The sequence below is a fragment of the Lepidochelys kempii genome, chromosome 8, assembly GCF_965140285.1.
Source record: "Lepidochelys kempii isolate rLepKem1 chromosome 8, rLepKem1.hap1, whole genome shotgun sequence".
Classification (NCBI taxonomy): domain Eukaryota; kingdom Metazoa; phylum Chordata; order Testudines; family Cheloniidae; genus Lepidochelys; species Lepidochelys kempii.
The window spans coordinates 50,293,184-50,311,529 of NC_136387.1; the positions used below are offsets into that span (position 1 = coordinate 50,293,184).

Sequence of the window (18,346 nt, forward strand, 5' to 3'; positions counted from 1 at the left end):
AATTTATAGAAGTCGGTTTTTTTGAAATCGGTTTTATATATTCGAGTGTGTGTGTCCCCACAGAAAATGCTCTAAGTGCATTAACTCGGCGGAGCGCTTCCACAGTACCGAGGCAAGCGTCGACTTCCGGAGCGTTGCACTGTGGGTAGCTATCCCACAGTTCCCGCAGTCTCCGCTGCCCATTGGAATTCTGGGTTGATATCCCAATGCCTGATGGGGCTAAAACATTGTCGCGGGTGGTTCTGGGTACATATCGTCAGGACCCCGTTCCCACCCTCCCTCCCCCCGTGAAAGCAAGGGCAGACAATCATTTCGCGCCTTTTTTGTCTGCTGCCAGCCAAAGACGTAAAGGATAGATGGAGTGGGTCAGAACAAGAAATAGACCAGATTTGTTTTGGACTCATTTTCCTCCTCCCCTGTCTAGATCACACTGCAGTCAGTCACAGAGAAGGCGCAGCGAGGTTAATCTAGCCATGTATCAATCAGAGGCCAGGCTAACCTCCTTGTTCCAATAACAACGATAACTTTGGTGCACCATTTCTTATTGGAACCCTCCGTGCAGTCCTGCCTGAAATACTCCTTGATGTACAGGCACACCCTTTGTTGATTTTAGCTCCCTGAAGCCAACCCTGTAAGCCGTGTCGTCAGTCGCCCCTCCCTCCGTCAGAGCAACGGCAGACAATCGTTCCGCGCCTTTTTTCTGTGCGGACGCCATACCAAGGCAAGCATGGAGGCCGCTGAGCTCATTTTGGCAATTAGGAGCACATCAACCACCACACGCATTATCCAGCAGTATATGCAGCACCAGAACATGGCAAAGCGATACCGGGCGAGGAGGCGACGTCAGCGCGGTCCCGTGAGTGATCAGGACATGGACACAGATTTCTCTGAAAGCATGGGCCCTGCCAATGCATGCATCATGGTGCTAATGGGGCAGGTTCATGCTGTGGAACGCCGATTCTGGGCTCGGGAAACAAGCACAGACTGGTGGGACCGCATAATGTTGCAGGTCTGGGACGATTCCCAGTGGCTGCGAAACTTTCGCATGCGTAAGGGCACTTTCATGGAACTTTGTGACTTGCTTTCCCCTGCCCTGAAGCGCATGAATACCAGGATGAGAGCAGCCCTCACAGTTGAGAAGCGAGTGGCGATAGCCCTGTGGAAGCTTGCAACGCCAGACAGCTACCGGTCAGTTGGGAATCAATTTGGAGTGGGCAAATCTACTGTGGGGGCTGCTGTGATGCAAGTAGCTCACGCAATCAAAGATCTGCTGATATCAAGGGTAGTGACCCTGGGAAATGTGCAGGTCATAGTGGATGGCTTTGCTGCAATGGGATTCCCTAACTGTGGTGGGGCTATAGACGGAACCCATATCCCTATCTTGGCACCAGAGCACCAAGCCGGCGAGTACATAAACCGCAAGGGGTACTTTTCGATAGTGCTGCAAGCTCTGGTGGATCACAAGGGACGTTTCACCAACATCAACGTGGGATGGCCGGGAAAGGTGCATGACGCTCGCATCTTCAGGAACTCTGGTCTGTTTCAAAAGCTGCAGGAAGGGACTTTCTTCCCAGACCAGAAAATAACTGTTGGGGATGTTGAAATGCCTATATGTATCCTTGGGGACCCAGCCTACCCCTTAATGCCATGGCTCATGAAGCCGTACACAGGCAGCCTGGACAGTGGTCAGGAGCTGTTCAACTACAGGCTGAGCAAGTGCAGAATGGTGGTAGAATGTGCATTTGGACGTTTAAAGGCGCGCTGGCGCAGTTTACTGACTCGCTTAGACCTCAGCGAAACCAATATTCCCACTGTTATTACTGCTTGCTGTGTGCTCCACAATATCTGTGAGAGTAAGGGGGAGACGTTTATGGCGGGGTGGGAGGTTGAGGCAAATCGCCTAGCTGCTGGTTACGCGCAGCCAGACACCAGGGCGGTTAGAAGAGCTCAGGAGGGCGCGGTACGCATCAGAGAAGCTTTGAAAACCAGTTTCATGACTGGCCAGGCTACAGTGTGAAAGTTCTGTTTGTTTCTCCTTGATGAAACCCCCCGCCCCTTGGTTCACTCTACTTCCCTGTAAGCTAACCACCCTCCCCTCCTCCCTTTAATCACCGCTTGCAGAGGCAATAAAGTCATTGCTGCTTCACAGTCATGCATTCGTTATTCATTCATCACACAAATAGGGAGATGACTACCAAGGTATCCCAGGAGGGGTGGTGGAGGAGGGAAGGAAAATGCCACACAGCACTTTAAGCACAGCACTTCAAAAGTTTACAACTTTAAAATTTATTGAATGACAGCCTTCTTTTTTTTGGGCAATCCTCTGTTGTGGAGTGGCTGGTTGGCCGGAGGCCCCCCCACCGCGTTCTTGGGCGTCTGGGTGTGGAGGCTATGGAACTTGGGGAGGAGGGCGGTTGGTTACAGAGGGGCAGCAGTGGCAGTCTGTGCTCCAGCTGCCTTTGCTGCAGCTCAACCATACACTGGAGCATTCTGGTTTGGTCCTGCAGCAGCCTCAGCATTGAATCCTGCCTCCTCTCATCACGCTGCCGCCACATTTGAGCTTCAGCGTTGTCTTCAGCCCGCCACTTACTCTCTTCAGCCCGCCACCTCTCCTCCCGGTCATTTTGTGCTTTCCTGCACTCTGACATTATTTGCCTCCACGCATTCGTCTGTGCTCTGTCAGTGTGGGAGGACAGCATGAGCTCGGAGAACATTTCATCGCGAGTGCTTTTTTTTTTCTTTCTAAGCTTCACTAGCCTCTGGGAAGGAGAAGATCCTGTGATCATTGAAACACATGCAGCTGGTGGAGAAAAAAAAAGGGACAGCGGTATTTAAAAAGACACATTTTATAAAACAGTCGCTACACTCTTTCAGGGTAAACCTTGCTGTTAACATTACATACATAGCACATGTGCTTTCGTTACAAGGTCGCATTTTGCCTCCTCCCACCGCGTGACTACCCCCTCAACCTTCCCCCCTCCCTGTGGCTAACGGCGGGGAACATTTCTGTTCAGCCACAGGCAAACAGCCCAGCAGGAATGGGCTATACTGAGTGTCCCTGAAGAAAAGCACCCTATTTCAACCAGGTGACCATGAATTATATCTCACTCTCCTGAGGATAACACAGAGAGAGAAAGAACGGATTTTGGTTGAATGCCAGCAAACATACACTGCAATGCTTTGTTCTACAGTGATTCCCGAGTACGTGTTACTGGCCTGGAGTGGTAAAGTGTCCTACCATGAAGGACGCAATAAGGCTGCCCTCCCCAGAAACCTTTTGCAAAGGCTTTAGGACTACATCTAGGAGAACCGCAAATGCCAGGGCAAAGTAATCCTTTCACATGCTTGCTTTTAAACCATGTATAGCATTTTAAAAGGTACACTCACCAGAGGTCCCTTCTCCGCCTGCTGGGTCCAGGAGGCAGCCTTGGGTGGGTTCGGGGGGTACTGGCTCCAGGTCTAGGGTGAGAAACAGTTCCTGGCTGTCGGGAAAACCGGTTTCTCCGCTTGCTTGCTGTGAGCTATCTACAACCTCCTCCTCATCATCATCTTCTTCTTCGTCCCCAAAACCTGCTTCCGTATTGCCTCCATCTCCATTGAAGGAGTCAAACAACACGGCTGGGGTAGTGGTGGCTGAACCCCCTAAAATGGCATGCAGCTCATCATAGAAGCGGCATGTTTGGGGCTCTGACCCAGAGCGGCTGTTCGCCTCTCTGGTTTTCTGGTAGGCTTGCCTCAGCTCCTTCAGTTTCACGCGGCACTGCTTCGGGTCCCTGTTATGGCCTCTGTCCTTCATGCCCTGGGAGATTTTCACAAAGGTTTTGGCATTTCGAAAACTGGAACGGAGTTCTGATAGCACGGATTCCTCTCCCCAAACAGCGATCAGATCCCGTACCTCCCGTTCGGTCCATGCTGGAGCTCTTTTGCGATTCTGGGACTCCATCATGGTCACCTGTGCTGATGAGCTCTGCATGGTCACCTGCAGCTTGCCACGCTGGCCAAACAGGAAATGAGATTCAAAAGTTCGCGGTTCTTTTCCTGTCTACCTGGCCAGTGCATCTGAGTTGAGAGTGCTGTCCAGAGCGGTCAGAATGGAGCACTCTGGGATAGCTCCCGGAGGCCAATACCATCGAATTGTGTCCACAGTACCCCAAATTCGAGCCGGGAACGTCGATTTAAGCGCTAATCCACTTGTCAGGGGTGGAGTAAGGAAATCGATTTTAAGAGCCCTTTAAGTCGAAATAAAGGGCTTCACTGTGTGGACGGGTGCAGGTTTAAATCGATTTAACGTTGCTAAATTCGACCTAAAGTCCTAGTGTAGACCAGGGCTTAGAGAGAAAAGAAAGAATGGGAGATGAAAGTAACATCACAGACTCCTCAAGAAAAATAGAACCACTGAAGAAAGGTTGCTAGGCACCACAGAATGAGGCTGGACAGTTAGCAGTAACAGCAGCTGAGGCCAGGGCTGGGTGTGGGTGTGGGTAAGAGTGGTATAGCTATCCCAGGGAGTAAGAAGCCCCTACAGCTTTTTCTGCTCTGGGAAAGATACCAGAAAGTACCCTTGTAAGAAATGGTGCTGTGACTGTACCAGTAGAAACTGAAGTGGCCGGAGATAAAGACGAACTGGACAACATACAGAGGGAAAAACTCTCCCATATGACAAAAAAGATTTGTTCCTCCCTCCATGAAGGACTGGGTGGATTGGCATTTCCTCTCCACTTTTTTTCTTCAGTCTTACCCTCTATTTGAGGGGTGGGCAAACTACAAACTGCATCTGAGTATGCCAGCTGTTTTAATCCGGCCCTCGAGCTCCCACTGGGGAGCAGGGTCTGGGGCTTGCCCCGCTCCATGGGATCCTGCCAGGGAGCAGGGTCAGGGGCTGCTCTGCACAGCTCCCAGAAACTGCAGCAGCATGTTTCCCCTGCTGGCTCCTAAGCAGCCAGAGGGTTCTGCTCCGTACACTGTCCCTGTCCCAAGCGCCACTCCCACAGCTCCCATTGGCTGGGAATTGTGGTCACTGGGAGCTGCAGAGGTGGAGCCTCAGGACGGGGCAGCGTGCAGCAGAGCTGCCTGGCTGTGCCTCTGTGTAGGAGTTGGACAGGAGACATGCCGCTGCTTCCAGGAGCTGCTCAAGGTAAACACCACCTGGAGCCTGCACTCCTGAGCCACCTGCCCATGCCCCAACCCCCTGCTCCAGCCCTGATCCCCCTTCCACCCTCCGAATTCCTCAGTCTCAGCCCGGAGCACCCTCCTACACCACAAGCTCCTCATCCCTAGCCCCTCCTCAGAGCCCGCACCCCCAGCCAGAGCCCTCACCCCCTCCTGCACCCCAACCCCAATTTCGTGAGCATTCATGGCCCACCATACAATTTCTATACCCAGATATGACCCTCAAGCCAAAAAGTTTGCCCACCCCTGCTCTATTTTGTGGTCTCCCTGAGGGGGGAAAAACTGCTGCTAGGTGTGGAGGAGAAAATCCCTATGCTCTGCAGAAAAACCAGAGATGCCCGCAAGTCTATGGGAACAGAATTGGCTGGGTCCTGAAATGGGTGGAGCCAATCCTATCCCAATCTGGCTCTGCCTCCAAGTCAATGCAGCACAGAGAAAACCACAGTAGAACCAGTTAATATGAGAATTTAGTTTTGGTTATATTAACAAAATAACCAAATACTATTATAAAAATTATATTACAAAGGTACTGAACTCCAAGCACTATCAAAGTACATGAGTCCAATAAGGTCCCTTTTAGTATGAGACAGCATCACCAACTTTTCATGTGAGCAAAAAAACCCTACCAAAACAAAGTGAGTCAGACACATGTATCAATGAATACATAATAGATTAAAGTCTCATTTTGTTCCCTACATACTAGCAATTTTCTTGGCTTACTGTGGTCTAATTCAGTTCTAACAACCCTTATTAAAAAGCCTGATATGTAAAGAAGCTTAAATAACTGAATTTTTAAAGACGGGGCTAGGAAAGTCCTACAATAATTATAAATCCACCTCAGGTGTCTTGGAATGTAATCAAGACTTTGTGATATCATGCGAGAATGACTGATTTTTAGCTTTGTCACCACCCCTTGCCTACTCATTATCCTGTCCCCGTGTGTGGATACTAAGCAATAAGGTTTGACAGATCGTGATGAGCAAGAACTAAATCACAACCCTGGAGAATTCATGCTTCCAATTCCTTGCGTTTATCCCACAATAACTATCCTTATTTCTACAATTTCACATCTTCATTACAGGGAAGGAACAAAAAGTTTGAGACATATTGATGAGGCAGAAAGATGACTATTCTGAAATACTGAACAGGCAATTTCAGCAAAGCTGTGCAACACTTCAGGATTACTCTGCTCCTCTTGGATACTAACCTGCTGAAAAATAATACTCATCACATGACACATGGAATAAGAAGCCTCGTTAATTAAATGCAAAAGACTTATAGCATACTCTTAATGTTGCATTTAGAAAAAATTCACGAACTCCAATAAAGATGAAAAAACAATATTTATGTCCGAGCTCTACAAGCTATGTTCTAGGATATGGATATCAATAGACCTCTTTCCCTATGGACAAATATGACACTTGAGATAAGCTTATGCACTCACACCCATAGATCCTACATTTGGATATATGGGGTCAAAACATTTCCTGCAGACGACAAGACTTGGGACAAGGTTTGGTGGTCCTCATAACAGTGAAAAGCACAGTAATCTGTCTAAGGAGCAACTGGTAAGGTCTTTCTTTATAGCCAAGTGTACACTTGAGAGATTTTTTCCTTTTGGTGTAAATGACACTGGCCAACTAAATTTAGAAGTGTTTTTAAATTAAATGTAGGTAAATATACCATGAGACAATGAGATTTTTAAAAAAAAAAAAAATCTAAAATTAAATTAAACCAGACCAAAAAAATCTGTATTTGCAGAATGTGGCTGAGTTAACAATGTTGTTGTGAAACCTTAACTTTTAACACTTATTTTAACTGTGCAACTGTAACTGGTTTTTGCATTTGTTTTCCTTTTTTAAAAAAAGGAGCTAAAAAATATTCCAGAGCTATTTAGCTTGACCTTAACAAGCCCCTTGCTCTACCCCTTTTTCAGCAGAAGAGATTATTGGGTCGAGGAACTAAGAAGAGTACACTTAATTAACCAGGCATACATATGGAAAACACATGTCCATGTTAAATTTGCACTGCATACAAATAGATTTTCTATTGTGAATGATTAATACACACTTTTCAAACAGTTGTACCTCTGCTTTGTTTAAAAGTTTTGTTTCAGAGCCATTAGTATCCATGAGTTTCAACCTTAAGCCATTTTTGTCCACAGGAATTTTTTCAAAGAGAGGTGGTTAGAATATTTTAATTACATGGGGAAAGTTTGGTATTTTTGCACCATGTTTTCAAACAAAAGGATTTTGCTCAAACTTAAAAAAAATAGTCTTTGTAAAGAGATCATGCATGGATAACTTCAGCCCCAAAAGATCAGTGTTTTAGAAAGTTACAAGCATGTGAAAACAAGGAACTCTAATGGGATATTCTTCTGCAATTGCTACAACTTATATTTCCCTTTTAGAGGGCCAATGAATGTGAAATTGAGAGATGTTTTTGCACTCCAAAGTGCAAGTACATAAAAGTATAAATATTGACCTTCAAGAGCATCCAGGAGCATTTGGTTACTTTTCTGACCAAAACAAAAGCTTTTTTATTTATTTCTATTTCAGACCCAACACATCTAAGACAATGAGGACAATACTCTTGTCCTCACACTCAGTTATCACAAATTCTAATTGCAGAATTTTTATTGTTGGCAATGTGAGAGCCCAAAAATACTGAGCTTGATGTTCTGAATCCAGGATGAGTTTTCAGTTTTAAGCATTGGAAAAAAAAACATTTTATAAACACAAACTGAGCCAATCTGATCTGGAGCCATCAAGAGACTGAATATAGAATCCCAAGAAGCTACTTTTACAAAGTAACAGTAAAAAGTCAGTAAGAATCTTAGGACTTACAGCTTCACAATTAATAGTATCTAACGTATTTGGTGGTTTACAATACATGTTATTCCAACCATTTTATAGGCAGATAACTTGTTCCAATCTCCTTGCAACTAGTGCTGTAGCTGTTTTACTATGTACTTTGAATATGCTGGTATCCAGAATTGCACTGGTAAATTCACTCTGGGACCTTATCAAGTGTACAGTATCAGACAAGGAATTTATCTAGTTTGTCTAGGAACTGCAACACAAGTGTTATGTAAAAATCAACCTCTGTTTAGAAAATCCTGCAATAATGTACTGGGGCAAGTTAGGAAATGTTGCTCCCAAACAATATAATATCTTAAAGGAATATCAAATTATGCAAAAAAAATCAAAACAGACACTTGCCACTCTCAGAAAAAGAGCTCCTTTTCTAACCTAAGGTTCCAACTTGCTCTTAGGGTACATCTATGCTGCAAGCAGACACCCGCAGCTGGCCTATGTCAGCTAACTTGGGCTTGTGAGGTTGTAAAAACTGCAGCGTAGGTATTTGATCTCCCCTCTCAGGGAGTTCCAGAGCTCGAGCTCCAGCCCACGCCTGAACGTCTACATCACAATTTTACGGCCCTGTAGCTTGAGCCCAAGTCAACTGACAAGGGCCAGCCATGGCCTTTAACAGCAGTGTAGACATACGCCTAGTTACTGAATCAAGTTACAGTTAGTCTTCAAACATTTTTACCGTAATCAAATAGCGGAAAAAAGGGTGGTGGCATTCTTTCAAGTTCTATCCATAAAATAATATCTCCCTATAAATTGCCAAAATGAGACATTCACAATACCATGTCAGACATTCAAAATATGACTGTACATGCCCTCTGAACTCTGGTAGGCATCTGAAATTTGAGCCTTTAGTATGCCCACAGGTTCTTAGCCTCCTGGGGCTTGACTCCCTCTTGACTGGGAAAAATAATGTGGTTATACTTTCCCAAACGGTCATCCACTGCTGGCATAAAAATGAGACTCACAGGAAACAGAGCAGATTTGACTCTCTCCTTTAGAGCATCAGGAATGAAATACTTAATGTTGACATTTAATCATCATCAGGCTTCTGAATTAGCACCTGACCTGGATGAATGGGGCAGCTCCCAGTAGCTATATCTAAAGTGATTACAATAGAGCAGGGGTGGGCAAACTTTTTGACCCGAGGGCCACATCTGGGTATAGAAATTGTATGGCAGGCCATGAATGCTCAGGAAATTGGGGTTGGGTGTGGGAGGGGGTGAGGGCGCTGGCTGGATGTGTGAGCTCCGGGGTGGGGCTGGGGATGAGGGGTTTGTGGTGTAGGAGGGTGCTCTGGGCTGAGACCGAGGGGTTCAGAGGGCGGGAGATGGAGTGAGGGCTCCGGCTGGGGGTCCAGGCTCTGGGGTGGGGTTGGAGTACAGAGGGGGCTCCAGGCTGGGACCGAGAGGTTTGGAAGGGGATCAAGGCTGGGATAGGGGGTTGGGGCACAGGGAGGGGTAGCTCAGGGGTGCAGACTCCAGGTGGCACTTACCTCAAGCAGCTCCTGGAAGCAGTGGCATGTCCCCCCTCTGGCTCCTACACAGAGGTGCGGCCAGGCGGCTCTGCTGTGCGCTGCCCTGTCCACAGGCACTGCCCCTGCAGCTCCCATTGGCCACAGTTCCTGGCCAATGGGAGCTGCAAGGGTGGCGCTTGGGGCAGGGGCAGTACGCAGAACGAAGCCAACTAGCTGCCCCATGTGTAGGAGCTGGAGGGGGGACACGTCCGTACTACCGGGAGCCGTGTGGAGCGGCCACCAACCCTGCTCCCTGGGAGCCGCACAGAGCAGGGCAAGCCCCAGACCCCATTCCCCAGCGGGAGATCAAGGGCCGGATTAAAACGGCTCGTGGGCCGTAGTTGCCCACCCCTACACTAGGGGCATGCCTCCACTGCAAAGCTAACTCAAGTGACCAGCACTCAAGGTTAGCCACAGCCGGGAATGAGCAGCCACAGTGCAAAGCGATACTAGAATTATTGTGTCCTCACTGGTGCTGCACTCACCTGGGTGCAGTGCTAGGAATTCTTTGTACTGCTGCAAGCTGAACCACTCTGATTCTTTTGGGAGAACTTGTTTGTCGTTCTGGCCACACAGGAAGAACTGTGGGAAGGCACTGAAGGACTACCAGCACTCAAGTGGTTTAGTTGTGCAGTCTCACTGCAAAGTGGGAGGGTTACCAGCCGAAATGGAAACCTCACTCAGGTTTTAGCCTTCAGCCACAGACAAGCCAGCTAGCCTGGGTTGAAGGTGTCAAACTCAGATGAAAGGATTGTGTGTGGGGATGAGAGGGGAGCAGGGTAATGCCAGAGTAACAGCCAAGTTAACTGCAATGAAGACCTATCTTGATTCAAATTTTGAAAGTTTTCTTCACAACCGTAACAAGTAGAGGTTTTTGTTTATTTAAGATGAAAGCAGAGATACTGAAGATAGGGTGACCAGTTAGCAAATGTGGAGGGGAAAAAAAAAATCGGGACGGGGAAGGGAGGTAATTGGTGCCTCTAAGAAAAAGCCCCAAATATTGGGACTGTCCCTATAAAATCAGGACATCTGGTCACCCTAACTGAATACAAAGATAGGTGCTAAACATAGGAACAAACCAATCCAAGTTCTGCTACCACCCAAAATGAACATACGTCTCTGAGCAAAGCTTTTTCCCCTTCCTTCTTTTAAATTGTGCATTAAGACGTTTAAGAGACGTTTAAGAACTACAAAGGGCATGCTTTATAAGATACAGAAATTAGAGAGGGAAGAGATCCAATAGGTTCTCAAAGACCATGCCCAACCAATGCAGAACAGCAGTCTATGTTAAAATCTAGTTTTAAACTACTTAAGTAATAGTGCTTTCACCATTTCATATTGGAAGTTACTCCTAGTCTAATAAACCCTGTATTTAAGGAAATATTCCTGATATTGAACCTAAATTTCTCTCTCAGTTCCATCTCATTACTCCTCCCTAGGGGCCTCATCCACTGAAGAGTGCCATCAACTTCAAGGGGCTTTGGATCAGGCCTTATAACTTGCTTGGCCACTCTGGACAGTTCCTCTATCATCATTGGTATTTACAGCCTGCAGATATTTTAGGGTTGCACCCTTGTTGCCCCCCTCACTAGTCAAACAGCAAAGCTATACATGTTCTACTTTAACTCTTTCAGCAGAAATCAGCCCCTCCAGATCCCCAGCCATTTTGGAGACTTATTGCAATTCTTTCCAATTGGTTGGAATATTTCTGATACTAAGGTGCGCAGCATTGTATAATATTCCAGGTGCAGTTTCATTACTCACGTAGCAAATGGGACCACCACTTCCATGGTTTGGGACACGATACCTACACATCAACTCTCAAAAAAAAACCCACAAGGGGTGGGGGAAGAGAAATCCACATGAAGTATGAGTTTGTAATGCTGTATGTTGGTAGAAGAGCCAATTTTCTGTCCACCATCACCTCCATGTCTCGTTCTATTTTGGCATTACTACTTTCTAAATCTCTCTTCCCAGACTTTTGATAATCTGTGTTTTGGATTTTTTCTGTGCTATATTACCTTCCTTTTATTTTTCCTATTTTAATCTCATTTTGTTACATCCTGCCCGCTTTGTTTTGTTTTTTTTTTAAACATCCTGAGTGCCTTTATATTAGTTCTTTGTTCTTACTGATCTTAGCAACTTATCCCCATTTGGTACTGTGACTGAGAGACATTAACATTCTTCCAGATCCTGAAAGCATTGACATTTTTGATATAATTTTGGAAACAATTTTAAAAGGTGCCTACCAGCCTTCCCTCCCTCACTTTCCATTTTCCCCCCTCACACTTGCATCTTGTTTCACGAATTTACCACGAGTTGCCAGCGTGGACTCTTTCCTTGACAATTTCCCCTCTCCACATGTATGCAACCAACAATATGAAACAAAAAGGCAATGGAAGTTAAAAACCAAAGCTGTCATATTTAAACTGATCTATTCTCCTGGAAATCCAGGTATTTCAAATATCCCTCTGCAGCAGAGAATTTTCTCCTCAGTGAGATCATTTCAGGCTGACCTATTTCCCTGCTCCCCCCTTTTAAAGAAGGAAAAAGCCTCACCCAGTAGCAAAAACAAAAACAAAATCTGCTACCTCTCTTTTATTTCTCCTGGCAACCTTGAGGAATTCCATAAGGATCTGTAATTGGGCAGCATGGGACTCCTATAACAGAAAATTAAATTTAAAGAGAAAAAGTAGATTAATTTTATGCACAACAATTCATAGCAGGCATGGAAACAAATCACTTTCACTTAGAAGTAGGGGAAAGGAGCAACACATTAAGTCACAATTACAAGTAAGGTGGTTTTGCTTTGCTTCTAGGTTTCAAAGTTCTGGTTGGCACATGGCAAAGTTTTACATTATAGGACACAAATATTCTCCTTTTGTGTATTACAGGTGATTAATAGGCAAAGCACATTTTTCATTCTCCTCCTAGGTGGAGTGATTTCAGACCCTTTTGGAACAAAGGCTGCGCATCTGCCACTGTTGGCAGATCTTGAGCTTTCACCTCTAATCAACCAATTAAGTGGAATAATTTGGTTTCAGAAAATGACAACCCTTTCCCCAAAGGAACATTCCACAGAAGCACAAAAAGAGCTTCGGTAATGGAAAATAAACTCGCTAGTGAAGATTAGCTGTTTTGGGAAAGGGAAAGAGGTGTTTCAGTTTTCTAAATAAATTAATTCCTTATATTTTCCTTTGCAATGACCCAAAACTTGAGGCGGCAAGAAGCTGACAGGAATGTAGATTCTCTCTATTCCTAACATCAGTGCACCACTAATACTAGACAGACACATGGAAGAGCAATTTGCACAGATCTTAGAAAAATTAGTTTACTGTAGGACTGAGTATGAGCTCAAAGGTGAGCCAGGGGAAGGGGCATCAGGGATCCGTTAAAGGGAAAAACAGCTGAGAAGGATGGGATAAACTACTTTTCTGGTCTGGTCCTTTTGCTATTGTAATATGTTTCCAAAATAACCAGAAAAGGAGGTAAGTAAAATGTACAGAGGAACACTTAGTTTTTAAATCTGAATGGGTACCTCCAAAAGTGTAAGTGAAGAATTACTATTCTTACACCTAGATGATGCTTTTATTCTGAAGAGGATAGTCTTATAACTGAACAGGATACGAGCTCTCCATTTCAAAGTTCTCTCCTCAAACATATTTGTGGTGACAACCTGAAGCGTTTCACATTTGTCATTGCAAGGCTTCCAGAAGAAAACAGATTTACTATAAAGTCTGACCCCAGCCCAATGGAAAAAAACTTTAAACAATACCCCCAAGGGGTCTGTCCTCTATACACAGGAAAGTACACATGTAAATCCCCACACAATCTGATTAAAAGACCTCTTACATTTAATCTAGCAATTTTTTTTTTTTTTTTTTTTTTTTACCAGAAATGTAAAACGGATTTTATTTTTAGTGTATTTCATTTCCTCACAGAAGCCAAAACCAAGCAAAAAAGATTATGACTTAATTGATCTTGAAAGCCTCTAAGACAGGGGTCCCAACCCCCAGTTTGAGAACCCCCGAGGGGCTCACGAGGTTATTACCGGGGGAGGAGGGGTCATGAGCTGTCAGCCTCTACCCCAAACCCCGCTTTGCATCCAGCATTTATAATGTTGTTAAATATATAAAAAAGTGTTTTTCATTTATCGGGGGGGGGGGGGTCGTCACACTCAGAGGCTTGCGATGTGAAAGGGGGTCACCACTACAAAAGTTTGAGAACTACTGCCCTAAGAGTTCTTAATCAAAAATTATTGTTCTAAAGTCTGCCCACCCATGTATCAACTGCCATCCAATTCCACTTCCAATATTGGACCACTGACCCTCTTACACACACTTTTTCATAGAGTGGGTTGCATTAGGCCTGTCTCCTCTCACATTGTTGGTTTCAGCTGATAGTTTTCCAGCAAGATAGTTCCAGAATTATACTCAGTTACCAATTATAACAAAACTTATACGAAAACAAATAGACTTCAGTTTATTCATAGTGACAGATTGCTTTTAGCTTATAAACTTTCATACTGCTATGATATGCAAGACAACCACGGTTTTCCTTTAAGCATAAAAAGGGAAAGGTCCTGATTTTTAGATATGCTGATTGCTCATAAATTCTCTTTGCTTCACATTGGGAGCTGTAAGGGCTAAAAATCTCATGTTTCACAGTAATTCCTTCAAGGTGTAAATAAATTAGTAAACATATGGAGTCCCCTTAAAGGGTTATTGTTTAGTTAGATCCTCACATTTTACACATCTTGAAGTCAAATGTTCACTTAGCAAATGTCTAATTATATCAAAGACAGTGTAGTCTAACTGCCACTTGCTTGGCAGGTCACTTTCTGTATTCCTTTTCCCCACTGATATTTTCTCTCAGCTTTCTCTTCAGCATGATCCTGCCTCAAGTGAGATTATAAGGTTTTCGTATCGTACTCCAATACTGGACGTAGTTTGCGGTCATTAAAGTCAGTGAGATGGAGAAGCGCTCAATACTAGAGCAATGGGATCCTATAGAAAACCTTAAGATTAATTCTGCATTACATTCCATTGCAAAAAAAAAAAAAAAGGAAATATTTTTGGAAGGAAGATGCCTGTGATTAATCACAATTTATTAGTAAATGAAATAAGGTAAGCAAAGCTCCTTACTGCCTCCAACTGCTTCTTCTTTTGCACAAGCAGCTCCAACATCAAGTTAACATTGGCCAAGTCAAGGTTATCTTGATCAGTTCCCAATAAGTCTTGAAATATCTGCCATCTGTGTCCATTCTAAAAAAGAGAACAAGAGAGCAGAGGAAGAGAAAGTAAATACCAGTCAGAGTTCTTTGACATAAGATATTTAAACTAGTATTCCAGCCTTTGTAAAGCACACAACAAAGTAGTTTTCAGAAAGAAGAATTCCCCAAAAGTATAGGAAACTTATTTATCACACCCCAGCAACAACTTATCTTATTGGGGAAGTATTTGAGGAACTACCCTATGCTAGGGTAGAGCTGTAAGGTAGGCTTGTGTGTTTACCACAAGTCTGGTGCCATTAAAAACTTCAGGAATTGGCAAAACAAGTAGAGAAATATCATTAGCTCTCACTAAGAAACAAAGCCAGATAAAAACTGACCTAGATAGGACTATCTGACTCGATAATTCAAGATGTTTTGTTACAGTGCAGGATCTAAGAGATTGGTGAAAGTTCTCCGACTTTCATTTATTGATTACTCACACATTTCCAGTTAAGCATATGCATTCATAGGACTGGGGATAAGAAGCTGTCAACTACCCAATATGCCAGTTCACAAAGTTTATTATTTTGCTATAGCATGTGTGTGCTACAGCACTAAATATGAGTAATGAAACAATATAGAAAATAACAGAACGTCACTAGCCATCACTTTCACCCCCAAACTAAAACCTCTCCAACACATCATCAAGGATCTACAACCTACTCTGAAGGACAACCCATCACTCACAGATCTTGGGAGACAGGCCAGTCCTTGCTTAAAGACAGCCCCGCAACCTGAAGCAAATACTCACCAGCAACCACACACCACACAACAGAACCACTAACCCAGGAACCTATCCTTGCAACAAAGCCCGTTGCCAACTGTGCCCACATATCTATTCAGGGGACACCATCACAGGGCCTAATCACATAAGCCACACTATCAGAGGCTCGTTCACCTTTACATCTACCAAGGTGATATATGACCTCATGTGCCAGCAATGCCCCTCTGCCATGTACATTGGTCAAACTGGACAGTCTCTACGTAAAAGAATAAATGGACACAACTCAGACGTCAAGAATTATAACATTCAAAAACCAGTCGGAGAACACTTCAATCTCTTTGGTCACTCGATTACAGACCTAAAAGTTGCAATTCTTCAACAAAAAAACTTCAGAAACAGACTCCAACGAGAGACTGCTGAATTGGAATTAATTTGCAAACTGGATACAATTATCTTAGGCTTGAATAGAGACTGGGAGTGGATGGGTCGTTACACAAAGTAAAACTATTTCCCCATGTTTATTCCCCACCCCCACTGTTCCTCAGATGTTCTTGTCAACTGCTGGAAATGGCCCACCTTGATTATCACTACAAAAGGTGATATTTTTGAAGATCCAAGAATTTAATTTGAGGAGATCTTAAAAAGGATATAATTATAATAAGGGCTAGTCTTGAAGGAAAACAGAATTCTGCCAAAATCAAAAATGATCTCCACATTGCTAAACTGGTACATCAGGCTGAATAAGCATATTTAGGAAAAACATACCAATAAAATGAGGAACACACATTTTTAAAGAAATAAGTCAACTCCTTGGGGCGCATGATTTACATGTCATATGGATAAAGATGCCACATTTGCTTATTGTATACATTATGAAACTTGCCTCAAACAATTAGTAAAGGGACTGGGCAAAATCGGTTAGCTAGTACATGTGCTTTTAGCTGAAGGTCCAATTCAACTGGACAGGAAGACTTGAGGATACTTCAGCATGCTCTTTTAATTAAGCAAGAACCCCCTACACGTTTCTGTAGCTCAGGTTAGCCTTAGTTAACTTTTTTTAAAAACCAGCTAATTAGTAAAAGCAGTCATTTGTACAACACAGTCCCAAAGCTCAAGCTACCTTAGTGGAAGGCTAATTGTTCTCCTTCACTGACAATGAAAAACATGAGTTTCAAGCCTTTTAATATTGCTTTCTAAACTGGATTTATAAAATACATAAATGAGGTAAATGAAGTCAGGCATAGTGCAGGCTGATGTTGTTCAAGTTTCCTGCCCAACAGTTCTGTGTATACATTCTGGTCCTAACACACTAGATCCTCTACACTTTTCCAGTCCAGGGACTAATCAGCAGAAACTACTAATTATGCTAAACTGTATTCTCATTTTGTGACACAAACAATATCTAGAATGGAACCAGGTCATTTTACCTGGGATCAGAGCCAAGATTTCAATGCTCCAAAGGATTTCCTTACCCTTTTATGGCTGGCATGATCATACGTATTAGTTGATTGGTGCAACAAACTTGCTACCAGGCTCAGCATATAGCTACTATTTCCAGCAACGAATGCCTGATTATTCCCTTTTGACAAGTATGCTTTTTTTTCAGGGAACTTCCCAACCTCTATCAATCACATGATCAAAACAATCAATCAATCGTTTTGTTAAACAGAATACCTTTTAAATACTTTTGAATGTTTTCTACATTTTCAAATATATTTATTTCAATTAGAACACAGAATACAAAGTGTACGGTGCTCACTTTACATTTTTGTTTTGTTACAAATACTTGTACTATAAAAAAGAAGAAATTTATTATGTGAATTGAAAAATATAAGTACTGTAGTGCAACCTCTTTATCATGAAAGTTGAACTTACAAATGTAGAATTATGTACAAAAAATAACTGCACTCAAAAACAAAACAATGTAAAACTTTAGAGCCTACGAGTCCATTCAGTCCTACTTCTTGTTCTGCCAATCAGACAAACAAGTTTATTTACATTTATGGGAGATAATGCTGCCTGCTTCTTGTTTACATCACCTGAAAATGAGAACAGGCGTTTGCATGGCACTGTTGTAGCTGTCATGGCAAGATATTTACTTGTCAGATGCACTAAAGAGTCATATGTCCCTTCATGCTTCAACCACCATCCCAGAGGACATGCTGCCATGTTAACGACAGGTTCTGCTCGATAATGACCCAAAGCAGTGGGGACTGATGCACGTTCATTTTCATCATCCGAGCAGATGCTACCCACAAAAGGTTGATTTTTTTTTTTTTTGGTGGTTCAGGTTCTGTAGTTTCCGCATCAGACTGTTGCTCTTTTAAGACTTTGGAAAACATGCTCCACACCTCATCCTTTTCAGATTTTGGAAGGCACTTCAGATTCTTAAACTTTGGGTCAAGTGCTGTAGCTACTTTTAGAAAATCTCACATTGGTACCTTCTTTGCATTTTGTCAAATCTCCAGTGAAAGCGTTCTTAAAATGAACATGTGCTGGGTCATCATCTGAGATTGCCATAACATGAAATATATGGCGGAATGCAGGTAAAACAAGGAAGGAGACATACCATTCTCCCCCAAAATTTGTCACAATTTTAATTAAAGAAATCATGCATTAAACGAGTGTCATCAGCATGGAAGCATGTCCTCTGGAATGGTGGCCGAAGCATGAAGGGGCATACGAATGTTTAGCATACCTGGCACATAAATACCTAGCAATGCTGGCTACAACAGTGCCATGCAAACACCTGTTCTCGTTTTCAGGTGACACTGTAATTGAGTAGTAGACAGAAT

General features: G+C 43.6%; 2 protein-coding genes across 4 annotated transcripts in view; both read right to left on the reverse strand.

Annotated features, from left to right (window-relative positions):
• The window catches only part of COP1 (COP1 E3 ubiquitin ligase), a 228,633-nt gene that overhangs the window by 187,058 nt on the left and 23,229 nt on the right, over window positions 1-18,346 (reverse strand). For all 3 annotated transcript variants that reach the window (XM_073356470.2, XM_073356469.2, XM_073356471.2), the window contains exons 5-6: window positions 14,700-14,819; window positions 12,147-12,215 (exon numbers count right to left, since the gene is read on the reverse strand). In XM_073356470.2, coding sequence (XP_073212571.1) covers window positions 12,147-12,215; window positions 14,700-14,819 — 189 coding nt within the window. The remainder of the gene's footprint in view (window positions 1-12,146; window positions 12,216-14,699; window positions 14,820-18,346) is intronic.
• On the reverse strand, window positions 1,856-4,299 carry LOC140915891 (uncharacterized). Its single transcript, XM_073356472.2, has 2 exons — window positions 3,388-4,299; window positions 1,856-2,800 (listed from the first exon to the last, which is right to left on the reverse strand). Exons 1-2 carry the CDS (start codon window positions 3,971-3,973, stop codon window positions 2,280-2,282), a joined length of 1,107 nt encoding a protein of 368 aa, XP_073212573.2. The 5' UTR covers window positions 3,974-4,299; the 3' UTR covers window positions 1,856-2,279.